Genomic DNA, 14,706 nt, shown 5'->3' on the forward strand with positions numbered 1-14,706 from the left:
CAGATCGTTGCTCCCGCAGTGGGGAGGCATTCACTGTGTCTCCTCTGAGAACCCCCCTTGGGCTGAGAGCCCTGGGAAGCAGAGTGGCCAGGGGGAATGGGTGCTGTGCTCCACCTGGCCCCTCTGGGCTCTGCTTTCCCATGGGGGTCAGACACCTCGGCCACACCAAGTGTCTGTGTTCCCTGGGATCTGCCCCAGCTCAGTGACCCTGTGCAGGATCCGACCTGACAGCCCTGCTGGGAGCACATTCCACAGGGGCTGTCAACAGGGACCTCACAGCTGAGCCAGAGCTGCAACTTGGCTATTTTTAGCCCATGCAAATGGGGGGGTTTATTTTCCTACTCCTGTGCCTTTTTGCATTTCCCAGGGATTTTATTGCTGATGAAAGCAAAGGCCTGAAAGCCATGTGAGTGTCTGTGCTGGCTGCTGCAGTGATCCCATCTCTGCCCACATGTTACTCATCCAACACTCCCCAAGCCCTTTACAGTGATGGGCTGGAATGGGCAGAAACACCTCAGCTTACCTTGGACCAGAACCTTTTTTGGGGCTGGGAGACCTGTGGTAACAACCTGAACCCATGCATGAGGTTGGTAGTGAGGGGGCAGTCCCTCTCACCAGGATGGGATGAAACAGAGGAACATTGCAGGCTGGTTTATTGTCAGTGTTTCAAGTCAGTATTTTTTATTACAGAAACTCATCAGGTTGCTCACACTGTGGCAGGAATTTAATAATATAAGGCACAGGGAACATTCAGAAGTAAAAAAAAAGAGTTCTCAGCCTGTGAGATTTAACCATCACTTTGCTCCTGTCAGGACCCTCTCGTATAAAGCAAAATCCAAGTACCTTCTCCCTTTCATCCTTTGCATCCCTTAAATCCACAACAGGAAAAAAAATATTACAGCCTTTCCCTTGAGCATGTGGCAAACGCGCCACTTTATGGGCAGAAATATCCCTTCCAAGTCTGACACAGCTTCCCTGGAAGAGCAGGGCTGGAATTTAGGCACAGCCAAGGCAGAGGGGTGGGAAGTGCTTAAGGGCGCTGTGATTTGGGGAGAGCCAAGAGCTTTATCTCACCTACAGCTGAATCACAACATCAAGGTGAGCCACACACACCCCGGGGAACAGGCAAACACACCCCATCTCGCACAGAAAACACGACAGCAGCGTGGTCATTGAGCGATGGTGAAGCATGTAGCACTTTCAAACCTTTATTATTCAAGAGGAATTTACAGGATGGGAATATTTCATCTTATTTGTTTTAAATTCTGTGCGCTTCCCTATTTGCTTGTTCAATTTATCTTTTTTTTTTTTTTTGTGCCCAATAACTGCTAAATTCAAACCCTGGGAATGAGAGGAAAAAAAAGGAAAACAAAAACCTACCACTCTTTCTCACCCCTCTCCATCCTTCCTACCACGAGCTGGGTGGCCACAATGTCACCTGCAGCTGCTCTGCTTGAGACCCAATCCTCCTACATCCTCTGGCTCTGCCTTCCCTCGCTGCCATCTGTGACTGGTGGTGAATCAGCTGAGAGGGTTTTGTGTCTGAGTGTCCAGGAACGTGCTGTTAGTGAGAAGTTAAGAGAAGTCCATCCCAGAGCGGATGGTGAGGCAGAGCGGATATTTAGCACAGGAACAACCAGCAGTAAAGACGTAGGAGAGAGAAAAGGCACGTGGAAACAGCTGGGTGAGTAATCTAGTGGTGATAGATAAGGCTATGAACGAGGACTGTTATTTCTCTTAGCACCGTTACTACATATGTTTAGACCTATATTAGCACCTTGTTCCCAGGGAAAAACAAAACAAAACAAAAGCAGTTTAACAACCAAAGGAAGTGGGAAGGTTAAAACATGACAAAGTTGGCAGCAGAGCAGGAAGGTGAGCGTTTAGATCACCAGATCCTTGTCTATATCCTCTGTGGAAGGAAAAGAGAGACAAAGTTAGGAGGTGGATACTGCCAGGGTCCCCCTGTTCCTGTACCCTTCGCATTCCCCCCTGCTTCCCCTCACCCAGGGCTGGCTGTGATGCATTGCTTCATGCACAGAGAGGGTTCTGGGGGTGCACTTCAGCCTCCCCTGCAGCCCAATTCCTGCCCTCCCCGGTACTTACGCTCTTTGATGCCGAAGCAGCTGGCCCACTCCTCCAGGGCGATGTACTTGTCGTTGTCCAGGTCGCAGGCCTCGAAGAAGCGCGTGGTGCAGTGCTCCATGGGGATCAGGGGGGCACGCAGCGGGGCCAGCTCCGTGTGCGACAGGTACCTGCCAGGGCGGCCACACGCTCACAGGAGGGAAGATGCTGGCCCCAGCTCTCTGGTTTGGCTGCTGTCCCTGTGCCCTCCCAGTGTCAGCCACTGAGTGTCACGAGGGTCAAGGACTGGTATCTGGTCACAAAACAGCCACCAGCCGGGGTCCCTGCCAGCTGCCCCCACCCACAGCCTGTGTGTGTGATCACTCCCATGCCCATTGCAGCCCACAGCTAAGCCAGCAGCTGCCATCTCAGCTGCTGAATCTATCCCAGGGCCTTTGGACTAAGATATTTTAGGGCACTGTCGTAGAACAGTAAATCTGAGAAGAGAGAAACTCCACACCCAAGGGAGGTGGGAGCAGCTGGGGCTGGGGGAGGCCCCTCTTCCTGCAGCAGAGCAGTTTGCAGGAGGCAAAGGTGCCTCTACCCCAGCTTGGTTTGCCACAACCTCTGCCACCAGCCACCCACTGGTGTCACATCTACAGCCTGCCTTGAACCTTCTACTGCCAAATCACCCTGGTCCTCAGGCAGGAAGTGGTTCTGGCGAGGTCCCTGTCCTGCTCTGCTGGCACTCACCCATCAATGGGGTGCTGGTCCAGCTGCCCGAATTGCCAGTGCACAGGGAAGATGTACATGTTGTAGTTCTTCTCAAAGTCCCGGGCCAGGAGCTCCACGGTGTGGTCACCGGCCTCCAGGCGCTTCTCGTTCTCATGGATCTTCTTCACCTGCCACGGGAGAGGCCGGGGAGGCCTTGTCAGCAGGGAAATGGGGTGCAAGGGGCCACCTTGGGAGGGTCACTAAGGGATCCCACAGGTCATTCTGGACAGGCTCCCTGTCTGTGCTGGCCTCCACTGTAGGGGTGAGCTCCCAGACCCCTTCCCCTGTCCCCCACCTTCAGCTTCTGCTTCTCGGTCAGCAGGTTGTTGTCCTCGTCGCGCTCATACAGAGTGATCAGCACGTTCTTGAGCCAGTCCCGCATGCGCAGGGGGAACTCGGTCAGCTCTGTGTCCAGGCAGGCAGGGATGACTGCAAGTCACACACAGGGCTCAGTGCAGCATCTGCACATGCAGCTGCACACCCTGCACACTCGGCCCCGCTGCCCTCCCACCTCAGCCCTGAGCTTGCCAGGGCCTTTGCTCTCCACCAGGCTGTGAACATGGGGGCTGTGCCCAGTTAGGGGTGCCTTTGTCTCAGGGTGTGGCTCCACTTACATTTGCAAGGCCCAATGTAGTCCAGGTGCAGCTTGTGTCCCTTCTTGGTTCCCTCCAAGGTGCACTTGGTGGCAAAGAAATGGCAGGAGGAGTCGTAGGTCTTGTTGTCAGTGCCACAGACCTGCACGAGAAGGGGAGATGCTGCATGAGAGGCAGGGAGAGCCTCCAAACGAGATGTTTAGCTTGTTTCCTGGGGTGGCAATGGCTCCTTCTGCACCACCAGATGGAGACCAGCCACCCTGACTCTGTCTCCATGTGTCACCATCTCTGGCAAAGCCTCCCTGCCCTGGGCCACCGAGCAGACCCTGCCCTCACCTTCTCGAAGACGCCGGCGGTGGCGGGGCAGCTGGAGGGGTCCTGGCACACACACATGGGCGAGTTGTTGTCGTCCACCTCGCACACCTTGCCGTGCTTGCAGTGGTGGTTCTGGCAGGGGTCTGGAGCAGGAGGGGAGCAAAGTCAGATGCAGCCACATCCTCACCTCCCATGAGATGCTCAGGGCGCCTCAGCACAGAGGGAAGACTGAGACTTCACCAGGGACAGCCCCCACATCTATTCTCACACTGGGAAGGTGTGAAGGTCTCCAGAAATCCATGTTAGCCCTGGGGCTAATCCTGGACTCCTTTCTGTAGCCACGCCAATGGCTTTTCTGTTCAAAGATGGGCTTACAGAGAGCCCAGGGCTGGAAGAAGCCATGTGCCTCTAGCTTTGAATGTGCATCCAGATGGCATTGTCCTTGTGCTACAGCCCTTCCCAAAGGAGCCCCTCACTGTTTGGGGTGGCTAAAGCTCGCCCACACAGCGAGGGGACAGTGTCCCTGCCAGCTGGAGGGCAGGGGAAGAGTGACTCACTCTCTGCAACAATCTCCTCTACGTCCTCCGTGGGTTCCTCGAACTCTCCCACCTCCACCTGGACAGGATTAGCCCCCACTGGCTCCTGCAAAACAGGTTGGTGTTTCTGCTGTGGGTGCACAGCCCCAGCTCCTGTGGGGCAGAGCAGCCCCCCATGGCTCCCCAGAGCTTTGGAGGTGTTTTTTCTAGAGCAGTGGGTGCCGAGGGGATGGGTGAGGAGGAGGGACAGAACCACCTACCTCTGTGGTGGGGTCTTCGATGACCTCTGTCTCATCGGGCAGAGCCTCCTGCTGCAGAGGAAAATGCACATGAGTGGGGCATCCACAGGACAGTCCCAAGGGGGGTGACCCACTGGAACAGGCAGGAGGGCCACCCTCAAGTTGTTCCTCATTCCTCAATACTTTATTTGTTATAAAAGCTATCGGCTATTCCAGATGAACAACCCCGACTTACCGGCGCTGCCAGGGCTTTGCCTGCCAGGCAGAGAAGGAAAAAAATCCAGGCCCTCATCTTTCAGCAGACCTTGAATAAAGCAGAGGAAAAGGAGGGATGAGGAAGGAGGCCACTGTGTGCTGCTGGGCTCCAGGCTGAGCAGACACTTCGAGAAGGGTGTTCTCTCCATTTCCTTCCTCGTCTGTTCAGTATTACAGACCCACATACTGGCTTTTCTAGCCAAAACCTTGGGCCAAATCGTGTTTCCAAGATAAATTGGTTTGATTTTGCAGAATGAGACAGTGGGGTTTAGATGTCTGTTGGTCTCCTGGATGCCTTTAGGAAAATCACAGTCAAAATGGCTCTTTCCTTCTCTGTTGTTTTTTTTTTTTTCACTGATCCCCCCACATTTTTCATGTTAAAAATCCCCTGATAGGAGTGCCAGGTATAAAGAATGAAAGTCTATAATATTAGTTGTAAATCAGAAGAAATATGGAAGTGGGTGAAGGAAAGAGATAACAGAGAGACAATGAGACAGAGCACTTGAGAATCAAATCCTTTAGAAAACCCCTTCCCCCATGGACACAGGCATCCCTAGGGGTATCAGACACCAGTCCCTCATCCCCAGCACCCCAAAATGTTGGCATGTCTATTGCTTTTCCCTTTCCTGCTCAGACCTGAGGGTCCTCAGACCGGGTTTGGGGCGTCCAAGACACTTTGTGGCTGTGACAGCTCCAGAAGGATGAGCCCTCGCAGAGCCCCCGCAGGAGAGCGGTGCGAGCCAGGAGAGCGCAGCTGGTGCCATCCCCGTGTCCTTGTCCCCCCCGTTCCTGCCTGGCAGGGCTGAGCCGCTCTGTGTGCGGGCAGAGAGGAGCTCAGCTGGTCTCTTAATATGCCGGTGGCATTGCGAGGCTGCCAGCGAGGGCTGCCCGCTGCTGCCTTCCGCCTGCAAACACCAACACCCACGTCCTGTCCTCTCTCCTGCCAGCCAGGGCACCTGTGCCCCTGCCAGGCCTCCCCTCCTGCCTGCCCTCCTCCGCTCCACCTGCCCCCAGCCCGCCCTGGCCACGCACGCAGAGGCATTTGCTGGACAGAAAGCGTTGGACCGGGTTTCTTCTTCTCTCCCAGGATATCTAATGTCACTGCAGCCGTTCCCTCCTCGTGCACAGCGGCTGTCTGGGTGTAAAACCACACCAAACCTGCCCTGCTGCCCGGGCACTGCCTGGGCTGGGCTCTGCTTCCTGATTTAGGGAGGTTTGGCCACTCTGAGAAAATTCTCTTTCCAACCTCAGCACCTCCCCCAGCCTCTGGTGGGGTGTCTGTGCTAAGCAGGGGTCAGGGAATGGAGGGCAGCTTTCCTGGGATGTCAGAGGGCTGGGAGGGGTGGTGGGGATGGCTGCTGTGCTGGTGTGAAGGGCCTGTGGCAGAGGAGTGTGGGGAGAGGTGATGAGCTCTTTGGCTGAGCAGCTCCCTCCTCTCCTGCTTGCTGTGAGCTGTCCCTTCCCCTCATCTTCATTTGTTCTGGAGGTTTCTGTGAGCTCTGCCAGCATTTGTCAGCAGAGATCACTGGTTCTTTCTTCCAGGAAGGGTTGTCTGGGGAGGGAGGTGGAAAAGTACAGGTGATTCTGGCCATCTCCTCCCTTGCTGGTATCCCCTGGCTTCTCCCAGGGGCTTGTTTGCTTTGGAAGGTGCTCTGAGGTTCAGTGGTGTTCCCTGGGCAGTGCCCAGCCTGGAGGAGAGGGCAGGGCATGCACTTGTAGAAGGTGGCACTAAGAAGAACCCAACCTCATGCCAAGGCCATCTTAGATCATTTCCCCAAGCATTAAAAAAGCCTTGAATTTCAAAGTCTGGGCATGCAGTAAGTGGGGTCATGTTTGCTAGGAGCCAGCAGACAGCTGGAGCTGCCAGTGTTGTGTTTGGAGGAAGAAGGAGCATGAAAATGTCTGAGCAAACAAGCTCTGCAGAACGGTCTTGTGCCTTAGATGGTAAAACAAATTTATTATAAAATAACAACTTTTTGGAGGCAAAGCCTGTTCAGTGAGGACATTGCAGTGTCTGTGAGCTCCTGGCTGGGTTCCAAATGGTCATTCCTGAATGCCTGGTGGCCAAAAGTCCTAAAATAACAGCTCAGGAGCCCTGCACACAGGGTTGCTCTATAAGGATAATGTGGTACATGGTGCAAGTCTCCCTCCTTGTGGAGCAACCATGATCCTGCTATCCAAGAGGATGCTCTTTGGAGCTGGCAGCTGGGCCACAGCATGAGCTCAGCATCCACTGCCCAGCTGGAGGGACCTGGGAGGATCCCTGAGGGGCTCTGCACTGGGAGGGCCTGGCACTGCTTTGTGACCCCATGGAGGGCAGAGGGCAGCAAAGGGCCTGCAGCCAGGAGGTCATTTTGGGCAGAAGAAAACAGGGAAAAATATTTTAGCAAGCGGGGACTTAGGCTCTTCTACATCCTAAAGGAATCAACAGACACCAGCACTTTGCAGGATGCTGGAAACCAGCAAAAAAAAAGACTACTGAATATGGAATAAGAGAAGCTCCATGGTCACCACACTTTCCTCAGGCCTGCCCTCCTGAATGTTGTGGATTGAGCAGTCAGTAGGGCACCATGGGCTGCAGGACACGTGGGCTGTGCAGATGTTTTAATCCTTGATCCCACTTGCATCCTACATGGGGACTTCAGCTCCCAGTCACTCTTTAAACAGAGTCTGGGCGCTCCCCCAAACCCCTCTCAATGGTTCACCTCTCCAGCATGGCCCTCAGCACCAGCTGCTCATTGCATTTTGCAGCCATACCCCAAAGAAGAAAACCACAGGGTGTAGAGACGGCTGAGGCTGACCCTCAGCACCTCCACAGACTCCAAACCAGCTGCTCTGGGGAACTCTTTACCACGCTCCCCCCAAGATTTTGGCACCACCATCAGTTCCTCCTGGCAGGAACATGCCCTGCAGTGATGCACAGGGGAGAGTCTGTGCCACTGGGTCTTTCTGGGGACCCCAGCCTGGGGCCTCTGTGGCTTGGGGAGGACACTGATGAGCGGGTGCAGCCTCCAGGAGAGGCTCCATGGATGGTGGAGTGTGGTCCATGTGGCGCTGGCCCTGTCCAGGGTTGCGTAAGCCCTTTGGGATGCCACGTTAGCGTGGGGAGGAGTCTCTCCCTGGCCACTTTGACAGCTCCTCCCTGAGGCCACCGGGCTCACCCCGGCTGCCACCCCTGCGAGCCCGGGCGAGGGGCTCTGGGCTCTGCTGCCTCCTCCCACTGCAGCCACGGGGCAGGAATGGGCAATGGGGGGCACAGCCCCAGGGTCTCCTGCACCTACCCTCCCTCTGCTCGCTGCTCATCCACGTCTCTGGGGGATCTGACATTCCCCCACCTCACGCTGAGGGTAACGCAAAGCTGGTCCAGAAAAAGGTTCTGCCAAACCCAACTGGGGCCACAGTGTTCAAGGTGCAGATGGGTGACCAAGTGTGACCCCCACAGAGACACAACAGCAGGGCCGGGTCCTCACTGCCTGGCCCTGCCCTCCCTACGCAGGCAAGACCCTCTGAGCTTTACTCAGCAGCCACTCCCAAGCTGAAATTCATTTGAAGCCGGAGTTGTTTGCGTGAGTTCGCATGAAGCTCCCTGCTGAACAGGTCCCTGCTCGTTCAGTGCCGGCTCACCCAGATGTGCTGCAGCTGCCCTGAGTGCAGCCTGGCTCCTGCCACCTGCACAGACCCCTCTCATGCACTGTGCAGGCTCAGAAAGCCATGCAAGGTTTAGATGGAAGTGAAATTCCCCTTAGCTCACACTGAATAAAACACAGCAGGGGAAAAAAAAATCTCCCTACCCCATGTGCCTGTGCAGAGTCACTGAAGACACGGCTACACCACAGCTCTGTGTGAGCCCGTTCCCTGTGCTGGGAGCTGAGCAGCTCCGTGGGAGCTCAGAAATGCTCACATCTTGCAGGGCTTGCCCCACAGCTGTGTGCTGAAGCTGTCATAGTTTCTCCAAGTTGTAGATTGAATTCGTGATAGAAAACACTTAAATTAGTACCAAGAAAAGAGCCTGGATGTGCCGTGAGCTGCAGGCAGCCGCTCACGGATGAGCCCTGTGCAGACAGGCGAGACAGAATTTTGCTGTCCTGCTGTCCTGCTTTTTCTTTTGTGCGGGCTGGACCTAAGGCAGTGCCAAAAGCAGCCCGGATGCTTTGTGCCAGGTGCGGGAGGTCCCTCCGGCCCCGGGGGTGCAACCAGCTGATCCCACAGAGGAGGCAGAGGATAAACTGTCCGATAAATATTCTGCAAAAATGCAAACCATCTCCAAACATTCCCTGGACCTGCCCTGCCACAGCCGCTCCAGCGATAACAGCCCCGACATCCCTCGGACCAGAGGACCCAGAAAAGGTTTCCATGGGAGCCGACATTCCTCTGGGGCTGAGTCATGGAAGAGCAGAGTGTTGTGGAAAGGAAGGGCTTGAAAAAAAGTTCGAAAAGTTTATTTCTGCTCTTCCCCCTCCCAACACCGCCCGCACCCCTGCTCCTGCCTATGTGGCAGACAATGGCTTGGCTTCAGCTGCTCTGCCGGACGCAGCAGCTTTTCTGTTCCACTTAAAACTCGCCTGGTCGATCCTAACAAACGGCTGCAATTAACTTTAGTCCTTTTGGAGGGATGCTGAGCTTTTGGGCTGTTTCAAGCTGGTCGTCTCTGAGGACTCGGGAGTACTGGTGACATTCCCAGTACCCCCGGTTTCACTCCAACTTGAAACTTTTGCCTTTGGTTTGGGTGGGAATTCAGCCCCCAACTGGTTAAATTTCCCTTTTTTTGGCTGGATGCAACGGAGTGGAGCTTTCTTAGAGAAGGGACACAAAGAGCAGAGTGAGACTGTCACGTCAGCAGGCCGGGAAGGACAGCGGCTGCCTTTAAAGGAAACGAGCCCTCATCTCTTCTGTGGGGACCTAAAATTGTGCCTGACAGAACTCGAGGTCTTAAAACTTAAAAAAACACCCCGAAAGAGCTTTGCTCCTCCTATCCTGCAATCTCCGTCCCCCTAACAGTCGATCAGCCAGAGTTTGGCAAGCCAGGGCAGCAGACTTGAAAAGCTTTCAGAGTTTGCTTGGAACAAAAAGCCGAGTGTCTTTTTTTTTTTTTTTTTTCTTTTTTTTTTTCTTTTTCAAAGGAGAAATAAGATCGGCTGCACTGAAAAAAAAATAAAACCGCTGACATGAAGTCGGCAGCTCTTTTGTTCTTCCTCTGGATACTCTGGTGAGTAAAACATCACCTGCCAACACACCTCAGGCTGGGAGAATTCATCACAACTACATCTGATTTTCTCTGCAGGTTGGTTTGATGTGACCAGACCTTGGTGTCATGGATCTCACTAAAGAAATAAGCACCAGCTGAAAACACAGAGGGGGAAAAGGGAGCAGAGAGAAGAATGAGGGCAAGTTAAACCTTTACAGTCAGATGCTACCAAAGCATTGAAGCTTTGGCAGCGAAATGAAGACAGTTTAGAAAGGGAAATGCTGCGAAGAGGAGGAAGGGCTGAAGTCAGGAGGGGTCTCTACATGCACCACTTGGGGTGGAGAGCGTCCAGCTCCCCATCCCAAGTGCGGCATTGCCAGCGCTCCCCGGGCTGGGCCAGGGGGTCCCGGGCCAGGGAGCCCCAGGAGCGGGGCTGTGGGACCCCCGTGCCGGGGGGAAAAGCACAGCAAAGGCAATCGCGAAGCTCGGGCCATACCTCGCAGTCCCGGCAGCACGGCTGAGGGAACTCCAGGCGCTTGGACAGGCTGGAGGAATCTGCAAGTTTTAGAAGGAGGCAGGAGGAAGCCAAAGGGTGGGCTGGGTTTCCCTCTGCCTCTCCCCCTCCTCCTCCTCTCTAGCTTCCCAAATAGGTCTGTTCCTCTCCTCCGCTTCCCAGTGGGCAGTCCCTGAGCCTGGCTCCAAAGGATAGACCAGAGAAATCAAGCTGAAAATCCAAGGGTCCCTGTCAGGGGCAGAGCAGTGCCCAGCGCTGCCCTCCCAGCAGAGTCACTGTCACAGCAGCTGCCTGTGCTCAGTTCCCAGCTCTCTGTCTCTCTCGGACTGACAGCACACGGGGATAGGGGAATGCCATCTCTCTGCCTGGTCCTGCACCTCCTAACACCCCGACCTGCTGCAATTATAATCTTAAATGCTGTCATTTCTCAGCTCAGTCCCTGAGCTGGTGTTTCCCATCCTCAGGGGCATGCAGAGGAAAGTAGGAGAGTTTTTGCTTCTCCATCCTGTCTCCTAACATTTCTGATATCCTTGACTGCCTTGTGGAGAGGGAGAGGAAAGAATGACCCAGAGAATGTGGAGGATAAAGACATACCTGAAATGCTGTAAGTAGGCAGAGAAATGCTGGGCTGGTAGATGTGACTCTCAGCACAGTGGTCTCTCTGTTGTGGCTATCATCCAGCAGATCTGGACTGATTGAACAAAACCCAGCCAGAATTGCCACTCAGCTGAATTCGGTGGTCTCTTCAGACATCACTCACTATTTTGACTTTACAGATCATAACTCAGCTGGAGCAGCTGCCCAGTCAGAGTCAGCCAAGCAGCAAAGCTGTTTGGAGTTGAGTTTTCCCATCTGTTCCTCTCTATGCCCAGGGTGAAAACCCAGCTCCTCTCCCCTTGCTTCTCTCCATGTCTGAGAAGATCTGAGGTGCATCTGCTCCCCCAGCACCAGCATGGCCTTGGCACTGCACTGCAAAGGAGAACCAGTAGCCAAAAATTGCTACAGTTTGGGCATCCCCAAAGAATGTCTCTGTGCCATACAGGGCTGTCCTGAGCCCTGTGGATAATCCAGCTCTTTGCAGCTTATGATCCTCCTGTGGCATCAAACCTCACCCTGGGGCTGCTCTCCGGGGCAATGGAAAGATGATGTCCCATGCAGGCAGCAGGACTGGGGACATCTGGGCACCAGCAGTGTGATTGTGGATGCTGGGTGAAGGACACCCGAGATCACAGCAAAATTCAGCATCGTGTTTTGTCTTAGCTGCCTGGGGTTTGGGTTCATTCTTGATTATGTGCTATCTTTGAGAGGGCTGAGACATGGACCTGGGTGGTGCTTAACTCTTCCCACTGGTGTTGCTGAGGATTTAGATGTCAGCACAGGGACTGGCCCGTGAGGACCTGCCAGGCTGTGCTGGCTCCTTGCTCTGCAGGATGTATCTGCTCACTCCTCACCCAGCCTCGCTGCATGTGAGAGATCAGATGTAAGACTAAACATCCCATGGCCATCAAGGAAAAAATATAAACAGGACAGAAAAGGAAGCCAAAGGGGAAAGAATGGAGGAGGGGTTAATGAGAACCCATCATCACTTTCCAGTGAACAGACAATCTCTGTGATCAGGCAGCTCAGGAGGCTGGTGGCAAAGAACAAGAGAGGAAAATCTTTTTCACCCATTTCTTTACTTGGCTGCACACTTCCCAAATCCCATCCCTGGGTGCTGATATGTGGGTGTTGATACTACTCACAGAGACATTAATAAATATTCCACGTGACCCTCCCAGCTCCCTGTGGAGGCTGGATTTGTGATGGTGTCTAAGACTCCATGGGTCCTTCTAATGCACCTTGTCCTCCCATCACAAGTGTCCGTGGCTCCCGGGTGCCACCAGTGCCACTTGTAGGTCCAGTTTGGCTCCAGAGGTCAGACATCCCCTAAAACAAAGTTTCATCTGCTTGAGTCATAACCCAAGGAGCTGGACACAGCTGTTGAATGCTCTCTGCAGTGGATTAGTCACGACTCACATTGAAATTGTACCGCTGCTGGTTCTTCTACTAAGGAAAAAAAAAAAAAAAGACATCTGGAAAAAATTTTAGAGAGAAAAAAAAAAAAAGAAGAGAAAAGAAACCACTACTTTTCTAACTGACAACGTGGCAATTGCTCTGCACTGTAGTCTGAAGTTAAGCCACTTTGGGATTTTAGTGTCTGATTTACAAACACGGCTGCTCCAGGCTAACACCAAGTGCAATCACTGACTTCCATGCCATCTCTGCTTGCTGACTCCTTTCAAATCATCTCATGTGCACTTTTGAACCTCTCCAAGCTCCCCTGTCCAGTGTGGATTTTACTCTGGGGAGTTCAAGTTCCTTAAAATCTTCTTACCTTGATCAATTCAGATCTTTAAGGCCATGTACAGGCCCTTGCAAGGGCCAGTCAGTGGAGGAATCATTTGCATCATCTGTATGGAGAGTGATGGAATTTCACTGATCAGGGAGTAAAGGAAACCCAAGAGAACACAACCCCCTTAGTTGGATGAAAACACAGCGGGCATATGTAGGCAGAAAATACCTCATCCATCACTGCTTCAGTGTGTGAGTTGTGGGGATCTCAATTTAGCCTGAAGCTTGTTTACTTCCCTTCAAAAGCCACCGTCCCCTTTGGCCAGGGCTGGGCAGGAGCAGTGCTGTGGCAGGAATAGCTGGGCTGTGGGAAGGCTGGGGGCTGATGCCACACTGTGTCTGTGGGCTTGGGGCAAGGTGGGACGTGGGCAGCCCCAAAATAGCGAGGTCATGTGGGGCCCTGAGCAAACGCTGTGACTTTCCATCCTGTGCCTGGCCCAGAGCAGGGTCCCTCCCTCAGGAGCTGCTGCTAAAATTAGCAGTGCTTCCCCAGCTGTGTGCCCTGCATATGTTATCAGCAGCTGTTTAAGGAGATGGAAGGACCAAAATCACAGTTTTAAAAAACCTATCAGATTCAGAGAAGTCCCCTTTAAGCTTCTATTTTATGGGAAAAGCAGAGAGAAAACATCCTTCCTGAAATGTGGAGAGAGAGAACACTGGGCTCTCTCCTGTGTGATGCTGCTGTGAGACTGCTAATGAACATTAATTGTATCAGGCATCTGCAAAGGCTAACCAGAGAATCTCAGAGATGAGACACAAGCACTGGTGATGTCACCCTGCAGTTAACTTCAGATATGCCCAAAGGTACCCACTGCAATCTCTCTCCTGTGCCTGCCCACATCACCCCAGGGAGCAAGATTGCCCAGGATTTACTATCAGGATTAATGGAGAGGATTTTTAATGGCATGAACATTCAAAATTGTGTTGTTCACTTAGGGGGAAAAGGTGGGAACTGGGAAATTATGGAAACAGCAGCTTTCTCCATGAGTGGGGTGGTGCAGGGAATTGTCTGGGCCCCTCTTAGGTACTCAGCTGCAAAACAGGAGGGAGAGCACACTGTGCTTTTGGATTATTGAAGGCCACCCAGCAGGATGCAGGCACCAAACCTGCCCTGGGGATGTTCCTCTGCTCCTTCACTAACACACACAGAGGCTGATGAAGCTGTGGACAGCGAGGGCATCCGGGCAGCTGCTGAGGGAGCTTGGCTCCTGCCTGTGCCCAAGGGCTCCTTTCCTGCTTCTCTCCCCAGGCAACTCTGGAGAATCCCAGAACCATACAAGAGTTTGGATTGCAATGGACCTTTAAAAATTATCCACTGCAACCCCCAAGAACAGAGGTCCTCATTGCCTGAGGTGTGCCTGGTCTGACATTGATGCCATCTCTCTCAAGGCTGGGCCATTCATGCTGTTTTTTCTCCAAGGCAATAAAAATAACAAGTGCTATCAAGGGAATCTGGGCTGCTTCTGGATGGAAAGTGTGGGTGAAAAGGCTGGATGAGAAGTGACACCTCTTTCTCTGACCTCTCCCCAAACCTCTCAGTGTTCAACCATTTCCAGTGGAATCAGAAAGTTCATCCCTCTCCCTGAATTTCTGGAGGCTCTGGAAGAAATGAAGGGAGGAGCAAGATCACATCTTCTGGCCCCTCTTTTTGCGTGGTCCCAGCCTGGTGTGTCTGGGAGGGGGCTCCAGCTGCTGGCCCCCAGCCCAGGAGCCAGGTCTGCCCTGCAAACCAGCTGGGACAGGACATTTTCCCTCCTGCTCCCCACATGTTGTGAAGCTGAGACAGAGGGGACAGAGGGACAGCTGGGGACAGAGGGACAATGCCAGCGTGGGGAGGAAC

General features: G+C 53.5%; 1 protein-coding gene across 1 annotated transcript; it reads right to left on the minus strand.

Moving 5' to 3' along the window:
* Positions 1–1,192: 1,192 nt before the first annotated feature.
* SPARC (secreted protein acidic and cysteine rich) lies at positions 1,193–10,803 on the minus strand. The gene is made up of 10 exons (XM_030283787.4): positions 10,458–10,803; positions 4,757–4,825; positions 4,543–4,593; positions 4,304–4,388; positions 3,768–3,889; positions 3,453–3,573; positions 3,134–3,267; positions 2,818–2,966; positions 2,107–2,255; positions 1,193–1,912 (listed from the first exon to the last, which is right to left on the minus strand). The coding sequence occupies exons 2-10, from the start codon at positions 4,811–4,813 to the stop codon at positions 1,884–1,886; spliced, it is 897 nt and encodes a 298-aa protein (XP_030139647.1). The 5' UTR covers positions 4,814–4,825; positions 10,458–10,803; the 3' UTR covers positions 1,193–1,883.
* Between the last annotated feature and the right edge of the window lie 3,903 nt (positions 10,804–14,706).

Source organism: Taeniopygia guttata, chromosome 13, assembly GCF_048771995.1.
Source record: "Taeniopygia guttata chromosome 13, bTaeGut7.mat, whole genome shotgun sequence".
In the NCBI taxonomy this organism is placed as follows: Eukaryota; Metazoa; Chordata; class Aves; order Passeriformes; family Estrildidae; genus Taeniopygia; species Taeniopygia guttata.